Source organism: Amphiura filiformis, chromosome 5 (assembly GCF_039555335.1).
Source record: "Amphiura filiformis chromosome 5, Afil_fr2py, whole genome shotgun sequence".
Lineage (NCBI taxonomy): Eukaryota > Metazoa > Echinodermata > Ophiuroidea > Amphilepidida > Amphiuridae > Amphiura > Amphiura filiformis.
In genome coordinates this window covers 203138-221007 of record NC_092632.1, presented here as the reverse complement: position 1 = coordinate 221007, position 17870 = coordinate 203138, and the positions used below count along the sequence as shown (strand labels likewise).

The 17870-nt window shown below is 40.7% G+C and overlaps 2 protein-coding genes across 2 annotated transcripts; both read right to left on the bottom strand.

Moving 5' to 3' along the window:
- Positions 1 to 1051: 1051 nt before the first annotated feature.
- Positions 1052 to 1498, bottom strand: LOC140151718 (uncharacterized). Its single transcript, XM_072174056.1, has one exon. It carries the CDS (start codon positions 1496 to 1498, stop codon positions 1052 to 1054), a length of 447 nt encoding a protein of 148 aa, XP_072030157.1.
- A 43-nt stretch (positions 1499 to 1541) lies between these two features.
- Positions 1542 to 2969, bottom strand: LOC140151717 (uncharacterized). Its single transcript, XM_072174055.1, has one exon. It carries the CDS (start codon positions 2967 to 2969, stop codon positions 1542 to 1544), a length of 1428 nt encoding a protein of 475 aa, XP_072030156.1.
- Between the last annotated feature and the right edge of the window lie 14901 nt (positions 2970 to 17870).

The following is a 17870-nucleotide window of genomic DNA, read 5'->3' as shown; positions in this document are numbered from 1 at the left end:
AACAGCATTTCGAGCACACCACCGCATAAAAACAATCAAAAAGCTGTGACCGGCACAGACGACAAAAAACATGGTAAAAGCCCTGGAGAGGAGAGGTTGCCAGCACATCACTCTCAGCAATATTTCAAATGTCTTGCTCCCTAAATAAAAAAAAAAAATGGGCAGGGTTTGACTAAATATACACAGAGCAATTATTGTCACAAAATACAACATAGCAATATAAATTAAATATACAAATAATTATAACAATCAGAATAATACAATCATTCAAACAGCGTATCGAGCATATCACACCTTTCCGCGAAAAACCCGCACAGGAGAGAAAATGCGACAAAATTGAGAAAGCCCAGGAGAGGAGAGGTTGCCAGCACATCACTCTCGACGAGATAAATATTACGCCCCATAAAACATAAATTGGCTGGGTAAATATTGGTATTGCAAGGAACATAATACATTAGAACCAACATGATAATATACGAAGCAACATATTTAAAACAGTGGATGGAACATCAAACCGTGGCATGGCAGGCACAGCAGTGGCATAAATAAACCCTGGAGAGGAGAGGTTACCAGCACATCACTCTCAGCAAGAATAATATCTTGCTCCTAGATGGCAAAATTAATGGGCAGGGTTACTCGGAATAAACAACACATGAAGAATAAATTGCGCACATAATAATTGATGAAAATGAAATTACGATGCATCACCATTGAAGTACTGTCTAAAGAGATGTGTCTTCAGTCGAGACTGGAAAATGCCGAGAGTAGTAGCGTGGCGAATTTCACTGGGAAGATCGTTCCATAATTTCGCGGCTCCGAAGGCAAATGACCTGTCACCATAGAACTTTGTAGATGACTTAATGACTTTCAGTCGACATTCAGTAGATGATCTCAGCGATCTTGTTGGTACATAGACGTGAACGATGTCAGATATAAAAACTGGTGACATGCCATGAAGAGCTTTATATGTAACAAGTATGATATTATATGCCACTCTTTGTTTTATTGGCAGCCAGTGAAGCTCTTCCAGAGCGGGTGTGATATGCTCATGTCACGGGATGCGCAGAACAAGCCTTGCGGCCACGTTCTGAACTTTCTGAACTTTTGCGATCTCGCGATCCGGCAATCCATACAACAGCGAATTACATGTATCAAGATTAGATGTTACGAAGGCATGAACCAACTTAGTGGTTGATTCGCGAGTCAGATACTGCCGAATGCGTCCAATCTTCCTGATACCGAGAAGAGCACTCTTGCACAGATTGTCGACGTGACTACTCATGCTAAGGACGGAGTCCATGCTAACGCCAAGATTGCGTGCTTGTGGAGAAGGGCGAATGGTGAAGTCACCTATCGTCATTGAAGGTGTCCAAGATGTGTTCTTGAATTTGGAATATAAGTGGACGAGCACGGTCTTGCTGTCGTTGAGAACTAGCTTGTTCATTTTACACCATGATCTAATGTCACTGATACACGCTTCAAGTTTCCGAACAGCCATATCTCGATCTTGAGGTTGAAAAGTAAGATAAAGCTGGGTGTCATCAGCGTAGACAATAGATTGAACACCGTGAGCCGCGAACAAGTCCTGTAATATCAAGTTGATTTCCTGCGCTGAAATCCAGAAGCACTAACCAGGCTTCTTTGCGTTTATCCAGAGCAGTCAGGATGTCATTCTGAACTTTAAGTAACGCCGTTTCCACACTATGGAAGGGTCTATAAGCTGCTTGCGTTTGCGCGTGAAGATGGTTTTCTATCAGGTAAGATTGCAACTGTTGAACAGCGATCCTTTCGATGACCTTTCCTAAATAAGGAAGATTCGATATCGGGCGATAGTTTGACAAGATATTATGATCAAGACTTGGCTTTTTCAGGAGAGGAACGATCCGAGCACACTTAAGGGATGCAGGGAATACACCAGATGACAGAGATTCATTTACAATTATCGTGATCACAGGGAGAAGGTCATCACGGCATAGTCTAAAAACGCTAGCCGGGGATGGATCGAGTGGGCAAGAAGTGATCGAGGATGATTTGATCACCTTAAGGACATCTTCTTCAGACACGGTGGTAAAATCACAAAGTGAACTATCACAAGACTCATTGAGTTGCACAGATATAGATGATGTGCTATTTGCGTCAAGTCCATTTCGAAGCTTGTTGATTTTGTCGCTGAGAAACTTCGCGAATGAATTGGCTAAGTCTTTTGCGTCTTCATGGTCGGGAAGATTACAAGTTGACTTTGGTGTAGATAATTTGTCAACCACACGGAATAGATCTCGCTGATTAGCCTCTGTAACTTGGTTGCTGTGATATTCAGTTTTTGATCTTTCAAGGAGAAGTTTGTATTCCTCACATTGCTCTTCATACAACTCTTTATGAACGGTGAGATCAGTTTGCAACCACTTGCGCTCGCGACGCCGGCGTTCTTGTTTTGCGGCTCTTAGCGAGTCGGTATACCACGGTGCATGAGGACGCAATATCACAGTTCGATCCACCTCAGGGGCTTGAACATCAAGAGTATTAGATAAGGTATTGTTGTATCCGCTGATCATTTCCTCAAGACCCTTTACAGAAGACATAGTCTCCAATGAAGACTGGATATCTTGGCGAAATTCCGCGTCAATTATGTTTCGAATAAGACGGGATTTTACTCGCTTGGTACAAGGTCCAGGACGAATGATCTTTACATTGCATTTGATGGCAAAATGATCTGATGGCAAACACTTTTCAACCTTATGAGAGGTAACAAGATCGGAATCTATTCTGGAGATCAATAGGTCAAGCATATGCCCTGCAATGTGGGTTGGTTCAGTGATGTGCTGCTGCAAGTTGTGAATGTCTAAGATGTTAAGGAAAGTAATAGTGTCACGATCTTCTGGTATATCAAGATGGATATTAAAATCACCGGTGATGAGTAGGTTTTCAGCACTGAGTGACTCGAGAAGTGATGATATCTCTTCGAAAAACATGGGGGTGCTGAGCTTGTTCTTTTTTATTCGGTTTTTGACGGTATATTACAAGAAGTTGAAGACAAGTGGATGCGGACGTAATGCGAAGATTCATATACTCCATTGATTTAAATTCAAACGTCTCCTTAACAATAAATTTCAGCCCGTCACGAATGAGAACAGCTAGTCCTCCACCTCTACCATTTTGACGATGGGCGTGGTGAAAGTGATAATTTGGCAAGGTTATCTCTTTCGGTACCTGTCAACCATGTTTCCGTCAAAGCCAAAATATCAATTTGATTGCTGATTACATAATCACATACGGCGGTTGATTTGTGTTTCGCCTTAACAGATCTTGCGTTCCAACATGCGAAGCGAATTCCAGAGGCATTATGGGTACGCTGCACACCACTTCTGGGAATTTCAACAAGATTGGATTTATTAACTCCAGAAGTATTTACCGCCGTGCATTTCGGGATTCTATTTGTAATAGTTCTGGTAATCGATTTTTTCTTGTGACGACCAGATCTACATCCACGAGGGGATTTCCATTGTGAAAGTCTCGCATAATCATTGTTTATCACACCCTTCCGTGCGGAACGAATAGGCGCTGATTTAAACAGGAAAGGGCGCATAGCAGTAACAAATATATTCACAGGTTAAAGTAACAGTTACAAAATAACAAATCGATGACATCGGAACAGAATTCAGCACAGATGTACCGCTGTAGTTTTCAATATCGTTAAATAGACAATGATATGAAAAACACAAAGTCATAACATACAGCGAGATTTGTAAAATCAAGTTCAATCAAGCATTTTAAAGCTTATGATATATATTTCCTAAACATGAAATAAAACAAAATTGACCGGGCTGAATTTACGGCTCATTCGTGATGTACGGTCACATATCACCAACAAACTGAAAAAATGAAAACTATTGCTTTTTATTTGACCGAGAAAATTAATTTTACATTGAGAAGGCGCAACTCAAAATTTTGCTCATTTCAACACCAAATTCGATCGTTTGTATTGCCTCATTAAATGACCGAGTGAGCCTCGTACAACAATAGAAATCGGTTGACTGGAGTTCTGCCTGCTACGCCCATATTCAATTTACAAATACATGTGCCGTTGTCTATCTCCAAAAATGGTGCTATTTCCACCTTTCACACAATTTCTTCAGAAAGCAGGATTGCCATGCAGATGTCCCCACTTATATTGACAGATGTGTTATAACATAAACCAGACTTCAGCAAGTCGACAGAAGAATATATATTCCTTTCTTGGAAGAAGTACGTTCTTTGACGTATTCTACAACATTTGCAGGCAGTAGTACATTGCCTACATAAAATATTTCTGGTTCGCAATTTCCTTTCTTTGAAGGAATTGGACTGTAACACAAATTAGCTAGCCCAGTAGAACATTCAACTGTGAAGAATCATATTAACATTTTCTTATATACCAAGCAATGGAAAAAACCCATTCTATTAATAGCCAATTACTACCTTCACACTATGCTGCACTCTGGGAAATTCCCAAGTCTTAATTATAACATTAACCTTTCACATGACATCACTTCCTGAGGGGAATCCCATGACATCACTTCCAGAGGGGAATCCCATATGATGTCATCTTCACTTTACAGGGGAATTCTCAGGGGAATTCCCACATGATCCAAAATTAGAAATGATTCAATTTGTTTTTGATCAAGTTGACGCAAGAAAGGGAATCCCTAAAATGTCTCATGAAATAGATTTAAATTGAAAACAAAGATAAATCATCAAATTAAATTACTCAGGGCACATCACAATTTCAAAACTTATGATATATATTTTCTAAACACGAAATAAAACAAAATTGACCGGGGCCGACTTTACGGCTCATTCGTGGTGAACGGTCACATATGTCTTCTAAGGCTGGTAAATTCTTCCAACCGTCACATCCATGAATTATTTTCTACCACCATTTTAAGACCATTGTAAAGGCATCTGAAGATTTTGTGGACTTGGTCTCTGCATTCAAACGGATTTCCATCTTTACGCCATTATAAACACTGAAATACGCGCATGATGTCACCACAGGTGACAACTTCCATCTCATTTATTAGTCTAATCTTACTTATTTCATGCAACTTACCATATCCATTCAAATAGTATATAATGGATATATATAGTATCATACCTTATGATATAAATAGTGAGAACAATCTAGTTTGCCTAGTTGAAATGAATTGGATAACAAATAGTTACGATTACGAAAAACTACCCAATCTTGTGCTATAGGTGACAAGAAATGATATGTTTTCAACATTGCTGTAGGTTGGTCGTTAAAACATTTTACTTATGGCTTAATTAGGTTACAGTGAAATAATGTCGCTTGTTATAAATACAAAATATGGCTCAACATTGAAAATAGAAGTATTCTACCCCTAACCGCCTAAGGGCTTTTTGGCGACGGGAAGGGAACGAAGGAAAGAATAAAGAGAGAAAAGAAAGAACGAAGTTGTTTGCTCTGGGTGGGATTCGAACCGTGCCTATATATCACTTACATGCAAGCACGAACAGCGCACATATCAAGTAGTATTTTGTAGTATACAGGAGGGTTAGGGTTAAGGAAGCCTATACTGAGTTTCGATAGTGGTAACCTAACCCTAACCGCCTAAGGGCTTTTTGGCGACGGGAAGGGAAAGAAGGAAAGAATAAAGAGAGAAAAGAAAGAAAGAAGTTGTTTGCTCTGGGTGGGATTCGAACCCAAGACCCCTCGCATGCCAAGCACTCGGTCGGCGACACTTTGCGACGGGTCTTGGGCTTCTCTGGCCAGCGAAACCGTGCCTATATATCAAGGGCGATTGCGTCATCACACCACGTGAGATGCACGCACGAACAGCGCACATATCAAGTAGTATTTTGTAGTATACAGGAGGGTTAGGGTTAAGCAAATCAATATGTGTTAGAAATGTGTGTCTAAAGTTTTAACGAAATCTGTTAAATTTAAAATAAAACATGATGCTTGAATGTAGTAAAAAATAAACCATCATCATCAGTCGGCTGCGGAGCAGGCGACTACAAGCTTTCTCCAACTGTTGCGATCTTGGGCCGGGTCTTGGGCAAGCGAAACAATTTGTTTGGCTGCAGTATCCCTTCAGTATCTCCCAGGAGATGCTAGTACATACTGTAAGTACAGTGTGCGCGGCCGTCCCGTTACGGTACCTCACAGGTACCCGCTTCTGCCGGGTTGAACGACGCCGCTGAACAGTTGTTTCCTGGCTTTCTTTACTAACACTGTCAACTCCATGCGCTCCTTCCAAAGGTACTAAGGTCGCTTGCTCCACCTCATCTGGAGGGAAGCTCTTCTCTTGCACTTCTTCTGACAGTAAGTTCTCGAACTGTGCCTCGTTCAACTGTTTCTGTGTGGGCGAACTGTCCCTCGTCTGTTCCAGTTCCATCAACTGTTTCTTTGTGGATGTTTTCTAGGGGATACATATGATGTCTGCTCAGCGTCTTCCTGGTGAACTTCTGGTGTTACCCAAGAGAATCTAGTGGTTCTCCTCTGTATGGTTTCAACCTATCGCCATGCACTACTACGGGCTTACCTCTACTAGTCTTCTGGACTCTAAACACCACAGTACCTTTATGACAACAACAACAACAACAAAAATTTATAAAGCGCCAATATACAAAAAACAATTGTTCAAAGGCGCTGAAAGGCAGACACAAGAATTCAAGTCTGATAGGCTTGTTGGAACAGATGGCATTTTAGCAGCTTTTTGAAAATGCCAACAGTCTGAGCATTCTTATGGATGGGAAGTTTGTTCCACTCTTTTGGTCCGAAGCATGAAAAAGATTTGTCTGCGAATGACACACTATGGGTTCTGAGTTCAAGAAACTGAGGAGATGATGTTGATGACCGCAGTTGTCGACGAACCGGTTGTGGCTGAAGCAAATCAGAGATGTAACAAGGAGACAGTTTGTGGTGAGCTTTGTAGACTAAAAGGAGGACTTTGAAAATGATGCGTTGCTGTATGGGGAGCCAGTGAAGCGCAACAAGTTCATGAGTGATTGAGTCAAATTTTCTACGCTTAGCGATGATTCTGGCTGAAGTGCGTTGTACATTTTGGAGTCTGATGATAAGAGATTTGCTGATATGATAGGCATGATAGGCTGTTGCAATAGTCCAGTCTGCTGGTAACAAGGGTATGCACGTAACTTAGCAGCTTCTGTTGTAAACATTTTGCGATCCCTACTGATGTTGATGAGATGGTAACAGTCTTGATAACATTTGCAACATGGGAGTTCATTGTCAACCATGGGAGTTCATTGTTCATTGATAAGGTATGGGCCTTCACGCGGAAGCGATAACTTCTTTGTAACCATACAAAGTCTCCTACTTTTAATGTTCCGCCTACTGCACGTCTATCGTAGTTCTTCTTCTGTCTCCTCGTATTCATTGTCGCTACCTGTCGGGCTTGATCATGGATCAATCGTATCCTCTCCCGAAGCTCCTCAACGAAATCTGTGTCACAATCTGGTTCATCTGGTGGTCCTTCAACTATCAGATCTAATGGTAGTGTCACCTCTCTCCCCAACATCATCATATTGGGGCTTTCTCCGATAGTCTCATGTACGCATGACCGGTAAGCGAACCCAACATGATGAAGGTATCGGTCCCAATCACGTTGCTGTCTAATTGGCTCCAACATCAGTGACACAGCATTTGCTATAGTTCTGTTGTATCTCTCCACCATGCCGTCTGATTTTGGATTGTATGGCGTTGTCCTCGTTTTGGATATTCCCAACATTCGACAGAGTTCCTGAAATACTTTGGCCTCGAAATTTCTCCCTTGGTCGGAGTGAAGTTCCAATGGAACGCCGAAGCGGCAAACAAATTCTTCAAATAGCTTAGTAGCGACGGTCTCGGCAGTCTGGTCCGGAATTGGGTATGTTTCCATCCACTTGGTATGGTAGTCTCCTACTACCAACACGAATACATTTCCAGACTCAGTTTCTGGGAGAGGTCCTAAAACGGGGTCCTCCCACTCTATATTGATGCAAGGAAGCTCGGCGGTGCCTTTGTGGTCCCTTCCTCCGTGCACACCCATCACATCTCCTAATATGGGAGCGAACATCTGCAGCCATACCAACCCAGAATTAGCGATAGCGTACTTTCAATAGTCTTCTTCTCCCCCATATGTCCTACTGTATTTGAGCTGTTTTAGCACTACAGGTCTCAGCGTTGGTGAGAAAAGGTAGGGGACTATTCTGAAATCTGTTGGTCCTACATCTAAAAGACCCAAATTTTGGTTGTCTTCTGAGAGTCATGTGGGATTGATACTTACTAGGTGGAAACCAGGGTGAGAACCTCACAGACGTGCTTGCTTGATCAAGGGTAGCTAAGGAATCTGCATAGGTAGTATACTTTCTACCAAGGATGTATTTGCAAACACGTCTGATTATGAGTAAGACCAGAATGCCAAAGTGGGGCGGCATACTCTAAAACAGGGCGGATGTACCCCTTGTACACCAATAACAACTCCTCTGGTGAGAGAGATGCTTCCTTCAGTTTGCGGAGCATGAAGAGTTTACAATTGGCCTTCGCATACATGGAATCAACTTGTTCATCCCAACATGAATTGTTTTGGATCATAACACCCAGGAGATTCACCTTCTCAACAACAGCTAATTTATGATCATCAATGGAAAGATCTATATGTGGGGTAGCTTTCTTGCCAAAATAAACTTGCATGGCCTGACATTTTGAAGGGTTCAACTTCAATTTATTGCTCTTAGACCACAGGGTTCAAAAGAAATAACTCCCCACCCTAAAATTACAAAACATTTCTTTGCATAACTTGACATACATTTTGTTGATTTGAAATATTCACAAAGCTGTGAATAGAGGAATCGTTTTGCAACCCTCCCAAAGTTGTTTTATTTGCAAAAACAATATTTTTGGTCAAAAATAATCACATTTTCCAAAAATGATGCTTTCAGAAAAAGTTGCACTTTACGACATTATGTGCAAAACGTTCTCGATATTAATGTTAAGGTTGATTTAATTCTTGGTTTTTTCCTTCACCTTTCTGTCTCTGATCCTTCAGGCACCCATGCAACCATAATTCAGTGCAAAACAAAGATTTGTTGAACTTAATTTTGACGTAAAATGAGATTTTCTTTGAAGTTTTTAAACAGCAGTTGTTTCAAAAATGGTAAAATCACTAGGAAAGAGAAATGAGCTCTCCACGCATACATTTGACCAAAAGGGTGAACATTTACCTGTATTGGGTCGGTTGAAGCATCTTACATTTTGATTTAAAATGATGACTTTCTTGGATAAATGTGTAACACTCAAGATGTGGCCACAAGAGATTGGCTGCATGCAGTTAATTGGCTGGATGCTGACTTACAACCTCCAATCTCTGTTGGCTATTTCTCCTTTTCATGTACGCCTTTATTCAAAAGAGCCGTTGCTATAGATCTTTGCAACTGTTTCAGTCTACTTTGCAAATAAATTTTTCATCTCTTCTAGCCAACGATAGAAATAAGCATCACACTACAAACCTTATTTCTACTCCTATAGTGATTTTACCAATTTTGAAACACCGACTGAAAATCCCATTCATGTCAAAATTCATGTCAATGAATCATTGTTTTATACTGAAAGATGATTGCATGGGTGACTGAGTAATTGGATACATAAAATTTAAGAAAATAAACTAACAATTAAATCATTCAAAACATTGATCACGTTGATATCGAGAACGTTTTTGTACATTACATGTATAGGATGTTGAAAAGTGCAACTTTTTCTGAAAGCATCATTTTTGGAAAATGTGATAATTTTTGACCAACAAAAATGATTTTCAAAAAAGAAGAAAATTGGGAGGATAGCAAAAAGATTCCTCTATTCACAGGTTTTTAATTTTTTCAAATCAACTAAATGTTTGTCAAGTTATGCAAAGAAATGTTTTTTTTTAATTTTAGGGGGAGTTATTTCTATATGCCCGATTTTCACCTATTGTCAGGTCATCAACGTATTTCCAGACTCTATTGTTTGTATGCTGGACATCATTCAAGGCATAGTTGATCATGGCAAGAAAGGTTATAGGTCCCATGTTGGTACCTTGTGGAACACCTCCAGAGAGAGTAACCCATTCAGAAAAGGTTTGCTTGTATTTGCTAGGAAGTCAATCACCCACTCCACAATTGCAGGGGAGACACCCATCTTCAACAAATTGATGACAGCAATTCTGTAGTCTATCATGTCGAAGGCTTTGGTATAGTCCGTAAGGACAAGAGTGCTAACATTACCAGCCTTTTCAGCTCCAGAAACCAGCGTAATGACCCATGATCAGAGCGAACTTTCACCTTTCTGCCCCACAGGTAGTGTCTGAACTTCTTGAGAAACAGAACGACAGCGAGCAGTTCCCTTCTCGTAACACAGTAATTGCGTTCTGTTCTTTTCAAAGACTTGCTTGCATACGCCACCACACGCTCTTCTCCGTTCTGTTCTTGCGATAATACTGCTCCTAGCATCCGTGTCTAGTACGAATTGTCCATCCGGTTGTGGGTAGGCCAATATAGGTGCGGTGACAAGAGCAGTCTTTAACTTCTGAAAAGACTCTTCGCATTCGGTACTCCATTCAAACTTTGTTGCTTTCTCTGTCAATTTCAACAGTGGACGAGCCACGTCTGTGAAGCTCTTGATAAATCGGCGATAATAGGAGGCCAGTCCAAGAAAACTCCTAACATGCGTTTGGGTCGTAGGTGTAGGCCTCGATCTTCGCCGGATCAGTGTGTATACCTTATGCAGATACAACATGGCCCAGATATGTAACCTTCGAGTGGAATAAATTACACTTTGCTGGTTTTAGTTTCAGTCCTGCGGTCTGGATTCTTTTGAACACCGCTTCCAAGCGAGTGACAGTCTCCGAAACAGTCTTTCCATAAACGATGACGTCATCAAGATAGACGAGTAGAGTCTTCCAGTGCAATCCAGATAAGAACCTTTCCATAAGACGCTCAAAGGTCGCCGGGGCGTTGCATAGGCCGAATGGCATAACATTCCAATTGAAGAGTCCGCTGGTAGTTGCGAACGCCGATTTCCGCCGTGCATCGTCATCCAATTCGACATGCCAGTATCCTGCAGCCAAGTCCAAAGTACAAAACCATCTTGCTCCATGGAGTGCATCTAGACTGTCGTCAATGCGAGGAAGCGGAAAGCATCCTTTTCGGTAACCATATTCAATTTCCTATAATCCAAGCACAGGCGAAAGCTCCCGTCTTTCTTTTTAACTAGCACCACTGTACTAGACCAAGGGCTGTCAGAGGGTTCAATGAGGCCCCATTGCAACAGGTCAGCTACTTGCCTTTCAACTTCTTCTCTCTGACCTAGCGGCAAACGTCTAAGTGGTTGACGAATTGGATGCGCACCCTTGGTATCAATTGAATGCTTGCACCTCCATCTGCTGCTCCTTATTAAGCTCAGTCGCACTACTTTGGAATAATTCTGTCAGATGTTCAGGTAACTCTCGTTGTGCAGTATCGGCAGGCAGTTCAGCTTCAGTAATTTCCGATGGCGCCTCAAGTACATTCTCCGTACATACTGGTGTCAGAGAAGCTACTGCTGTTCCCTTCTTAATAGTGCGGGGTACATCTTATGCATTTAGCAAGCGTATTGGAATGGTATATCCTGCTGGCACTACTGCTCGTGCAACGCCAACTCCTTTCGACTGAGGGACTCCATCTATATACGGCTCCAACAATCCCCATTCACTAGTAACTAAGGGCTTTACTACCCGTCCTTGTACAACCATCTCTTGCAGTGGTGGTATCTGAATTATTTGAACCAAGGCAACTCTGGTGCAAAAATAATTATCCTCGGCTGTTCTACACGGTATCTCTACTCCCCGTATTATCAAAGCCATCCTACTAGTGCTAAGGTCAGCTCCGGTAATAGATAGAAAATCCATACCTAATAAATAGTCCTTGGTGCCGTATATCTGAAACCAACAATTCTAACACTTGGCGTACTGGTCCCACCTTCAACTGTTATCCTACCCTTCACTTCCAGTGGACTGTCATCCGCTTGTTTGACATCTTCATCTGGTCTAAGAGGTATAAGTTCTGGTCGGTTATGTTCTGGAATACTCAAATACACAGAGTATGCTAATATAGTATTTTCACACCCACTATCTATCAACATGTGGAGGGGCACACCCCGTATTTCAACGGCAGTGTATAGACTAGTAATCTTACGGTGCGGTACTGTTAATGTTGCTGGTTCGTCCCTACTGATTGTCTCAAATTGGTCCCCGATGATCTCTCGTAACTCGCTTCCGTCGTCTCTCCTTGCTTCTCCGTGGTCTGCATCTGTCTCTTCGGGCCCGTCTGTCCCACCGGCAGCCTCCCCATGGCCCTCTGGGTTGGCTGGCGTCCGTTTCCCTGTTCCCAACAGTCTGCAACCTTATGTCCTTGGCGGTTACATACATAACAACGGGGTTGGTCACGCCTAGATTGGGATCTCTGGTCAGGGTAGGACACCTGTCGTTCCATTCCCCTTCGCGCTTGTTCAGCAGCTTGCATCCGTTTTATCTGCTCTAAAGTATTATTCCTATTTTGTTCCAGGGACTCGAAACGGCGAAGAAATTCACTATCAGCTTCTGACTGTGGCGTACCAATACTGGTATATATGCTGGTCCTAGCCTTTCCTCTCACCTTTTCTGTGTTATAGTAGGATTCAACTTCTATAGCTGCTGTAATGGCTTCATTTAATGTACTTGGCCGAATTCTGAACAAATCTTTCCGAACCTCTGGATCCGCGATAGCCTTTTTAAAGCATTCTGTAGCAACGTGGTCTCTCTCTTTCCTGTCTGTCTTTGGGTGAGCCCTTTGTGTCAATCTCCTGATATCTTGACCTAGTTTATACAAAGTTTCTCCGGGACGCTGCTCTCTACGGGTGAGTTCTAAGTAATAACTCTCGGCACACTCACGTGGGCCAAACTCCTGTGTCATCTCATCCTCTAGTTCCTGGTAAGTCATCCCTTCTAGCTGTATTTCATTCACTGTAAGGGCGCTTAAGGCATCCCCTGTGCAGCTTGCAAACAGATGAATGGTCGTTTCGTCATCCGTCCATTGGTTATAACGTTTACAGGCTTTGAAATGGGGGGCGGGAAAAATGTAGGGGTAGGGGGCTATGTGATTTTCACTTTAACAAACAGGGGGGTTATGTGATTTTATTTTTCTTGATAGGGGGGTCAGGTGAAATTTAATATTAAATTATTCACTTTGATTATGATTCACTACAATATTTACCTCATATTTGGCCATTTTATTCGCGAATTTATTCCTGCACCATATTTTGAGTTTAGCTTCAAAATGGCAACATTTTTGTGCGCTTCGCACGCATTTGTGTCATAAACTTATTCTCTTAACAAAAGGTGCTGGATTCACATAATACTTCAAGAAATTTTTCCAACCACCTCATGTCAAAAAGAAATCTATATACGCCACTGTTCATCAGCACATTAGCCATGTGGCAGGGTGGCAGGTCAGTCCCCTCCCCTGCTCAGTCGACAGATGTATTGTGATAAAACTTATGATTTGCATCTTCCTTTTGGTCTATTTAAGACCCTAAATTAACCCAATTGTTTAGTATCAAAATGCCAGATTGCTGCCCGCTTCGCGCCCATTTATCTCAGAAAAACCATTCTGTGAGTAGATCTGCGAGACGTACGCTTGTAAATTCTGGTGTTTTTTTCATCTTGAACTTGAACACGAATCTCAAAAATGAGAGTGATAATTCCATCCATTCTATAATGTAAATCATGAATATGTGTGCTAGGGCAGCTCCTCTGATGCCTTGGAAAAAACATAAAACTTGTATACTGGATCAAAATTCTGGGACTAAATTAACCAAAAGTTGTGAAAGCCCTATATGCATCATCCTTTGGAATGATTTTAGGGCACATATTGTCCCGAATTTGTTCATTGTAGCTTTTCGCGCGCCTCGAGCGCATTTGTCCAGGTAATCAGTAGCGTAGCCAAGGGGGGGTTTGTTAAAGAAAAAGTGCCCCTCTGACAAAAAAAAAATCAGGAGGGCAAAGGACAAGAAAAGGGGCAAGGAGCCCTTTTCTACCGAAATTCAGCCCGAAAATTCAAAATGGTAAAGATAAAGCCCTTGTGTTTTACGCTCTACGCGCGCACATCGTCCCAATAAAGCCTTTTGTCTCTATGTATTATATGATGCAACTGTAATTTTTTTCGTCAGTGCCCCCGAAATTTTATTTTGCCTCCCCTGACCAAAAAAGCTGGCCACGCCCCTGCAGGTAATGTTCTTTTAGTAGCAGATCAGTGGGACGATTTGAAAATTTTGCCCCCTGGCTCGGTGACTCTGATACATCTCTCTTTGAATTTTAGCATTGAAATAGCATTATTTTCTGGGCCCAGCTTGGAAAAAAAACTTGGATTACAATTGTGGGGAGAGGGTGTCTTCTATACGAAGAGCCAGAGGTGTCAATCATGTTGCCATGCCCAGCGGCTATCAAAAGGTGAATCCATACCAGCAAAATGTATTTCTCGATGTGAGGGGGGGGGGATACGTATTTTTTGGCGGCAATAGGGGGGGTTATGTAATTTTAGATGCTGCTAATAGGGGGTGTAACTTTATGAACTCAATTTTGACATCCTCCCGGCCCCTCCCCTATAAATAATGAACGGTGCCCGACACTCACTAAATAAATGGAAGAGCGTTTAATCCTCTTTATCTTTGCAAAAGGTGCATAAATTGTAGTCTTTCCTCCCTATTTTCTTTTTGATTAGACATTTTATTTGATAAAACTGTTGTACCTCGGTTATACCACGCAATACGGGTTGTCGTTGGTGAGTTATGTCAAACAAACCCAGGGGGTAGTTATTTTAGTTTTAGTCCATTTTCCAAAACAACGTTTCTTTGTTAAAATAAGCTGCTTTTTATATTCCACTGTCAAGTCTGTCAGTTGTTGTGTGATGTTTAACTGGAATGCTCTGGAAATAGCCCAAAACCATTTACTAGTCTCAGTTTTTACAATATTACAATACAATTTCTCATATGCCTAGGACAACCATGATGCAGTCATGTCTACAGTATAATTCATTTCGACCTTTGCAGGACTTAAACCCCATTAAAAGCTATTAAACCAAGATAACACTCATTGAAAACAGCTCAACTGATTAAATCAGATCTTCTCTGGTTGTGCACATGTGTCTGTTTTACATGTGCGGTATCGCAATGAGCTGGTGTTACAGTTTCAGTTGGGTAACCGATTATAAAGGAAACGCAAGGAAACAATGGTATGTGGACCTTTGTTCACGAAATGAGACAATGGTCTGCTTTTTGTTAACCAGCATTCTTGAAAATATGATTGTTGACTTAACACGGTTTGGAAATAATTTCTTCATATTTTTTGGTGTTATCTGTCGTTTACATATCCTTCCTAAAACACAAAAGTGTGACTATTTGCAAACACCTAAATTAGCTAAAAATTTAGGACATGTTACAAAACTATATTTTCTAGAATTTCATAAAATACTTTAAATGTAGCTTATACCGTTTTTTTTGTGACATCCTTCAGAACTGAGCGGTCCGTTACCAATATTTTCGGTGAAATCTAACAATTAACACGGGGAGTTGGCTAGCTATGAGCTAGCTATGCCTTGCCCTCACTCATATTTTACGAAAGTGCGACTATTTCTGAACACCTAACTTAGCTGTAATTTTAGGTCATGTTAGAGAAATATATTTGCTAGAAGTTTGGAGAATACTTTAAATATTGGCCGGTTATTTTTTACACTGTGATGTTAACTAGGCAAATGCATATACTTCTATACATACACTATTTGTAAAGGTCGCGCGTCAATGGTGAGAGCACTGTGTATTGTGTATATAGGAAAACGGACAGTAACTGCAGTATGCACGTATGACTTGGGGTGTACTATAAGCACGTCAAGTACCGGGAAATTTAAAATGCCATTGTGCGTATATGGTCAATTCCAACCAAAGCGGGACAAAATTCTCTCTGGGGGCCATTTTAAAAATGTTTTCCTTTTTATCTCTAGACTTATCAAATGACACGATCATATCTAGTGAATCATCAGGTGGAAGTGCCATCGGATTGAAAAATAACTTTTCTTGCTAGACCAAATAAAGTGTTAAATGTGCATGTTACCCACGAATTTAAACCCTTTTCACCTGTTGTACGCCATAAAGTTTCACATTCTTTAAAGGCCCATTCAGTGATTTGCTCATCCGGACGATCATAAAAATCATCAAAATTCAGATTTTGGTACCTTTGTCATTGTCATAGATGTGCTAACATAGCCTGCGAGTGGTTCAGCCGAAAGCCGTGTATTTAAGACAGAATAAGACATTTTACACGAATCTGTAATTTAGATACTGACAGTATCTAAATTAGCTACATGTATTTGAATGGGACGTTTTCTTCGTTTTTTTGCCAAATTTGTCATTTCAAAAATACCAAATGACAATTTGAATGACTTATCCTTCACTTTTAAGCAATTTTTTTACACTTGCGCTGGGATCACTGAATGGGTCTTTAATATCTTTCAATATTTAACGTGTGACCCATATAGACTAGAAATGGGTGAAGACTTTGAACGCAAAATAGAATTTTATTACATTAATTTATCTTCAAAGAAATTTTTTGGTTATTACAAATTTTAAGAAAGAACCAGGTGTATAGGTAAGATTGTGTCAATCCGTCGAGCTCTTTCAAAAGTGGCTGTCATTTAACATTATTGCATTAGTTCGAAAGATTAGAATAAATGCTTAGATTAATGCAAAGTAAGATTTGGTATCTCGTCGCAGGGCGAGGAACTCGGATGGATTCGGGGAGTAAACAGCGTCTGAAAATGAGCAAATTCCTATGAATTATTAAGTAAACATTAGAATTACTTTTCCGTATATTTTAACATACGGAAAGTAATTTATTAAAATAATTCAGGCTACATTTTCACTAAAGTGAATTTAAATAAAATACACACTACTCGGAATATTTAGAATGGATCATTATACCCTTATTCCCCACCCAAAAAAAAAAAAGCCAAAAGCAACACACGGTAGATTCGCTGTACTAACCCGGGACAAATATCGCAAATGTTGTTTCTTTTCCACTATGAAAATAAACTAAGGGATTTCAGCCTAAGGTTTTTATAACTTAAAGGAGTAGGCCTATTTCGTGATCCTAGCATCCTCTTTTTATGACATTTTTCAGTACATATCCACGAAAAAAGCATATTCCCAAAATTTCAGTTGATTCTGATTTTGCGTTTGCGAGTCATAGGTCCTGCACTTAGTTTCGTTTTTTGCAGGTTTACATGGTCCAATAATCACAAGGTGACTGACATGTGGTAACAAAGGCAACAGTCACTGCTATTTGATTACTTCGAGTGTGATTGGCCATTCAAAAAACCAACAGATGACTGACATGTGGTAACAAAGGAACCAGTCACTGCAAGTTGATTAATTCCTGTATTGGCCATTCCATACATGCCTGTAGTCGTGTTCACACAGTCGGACTTAAATCACTTATTACCGGTCTTAAATTACGTCGGTAATAGTATCGGATATAAGTGGCAGTGTGAATTAGCGTCGGATATAACTATATCCGACGTAATGTGCTTTAAATCCGACAATTGGATATATGAATACAAAAGCCACCCAAGTCCATACTTTGGCCGAATTGAGTTAAGCATGGGAAAGTGTTGCTATACATAGGCCTGTCATATGTATGAAAGAACAACTCAAATTCATCCTCTGTGTCTATTGAGCATGTGAAAAATAGCATGTATGAAAGAATCAACCCAAGTCCATGATTTGAGTCTTGTAACACATTGCTTGAAATCCAGTATGTATAAAAGTCCACTTG

Coding starts and splice junctions, on each gene's coding strand:
- LOC140151718 (XM_072174056.1), bottom strand. CDS start 1,498: ATGGCTGTTCGGAAACTTGAAGCGTGTATCAGTGACATTAGATCATGG.
- LOC140151717 (XM_072174055.1), bottom strand. CDS start 2,969: ATGTTTTTCGAAGAGATATCATCACTTCTCGAGTCACTCAGTGCTGAA.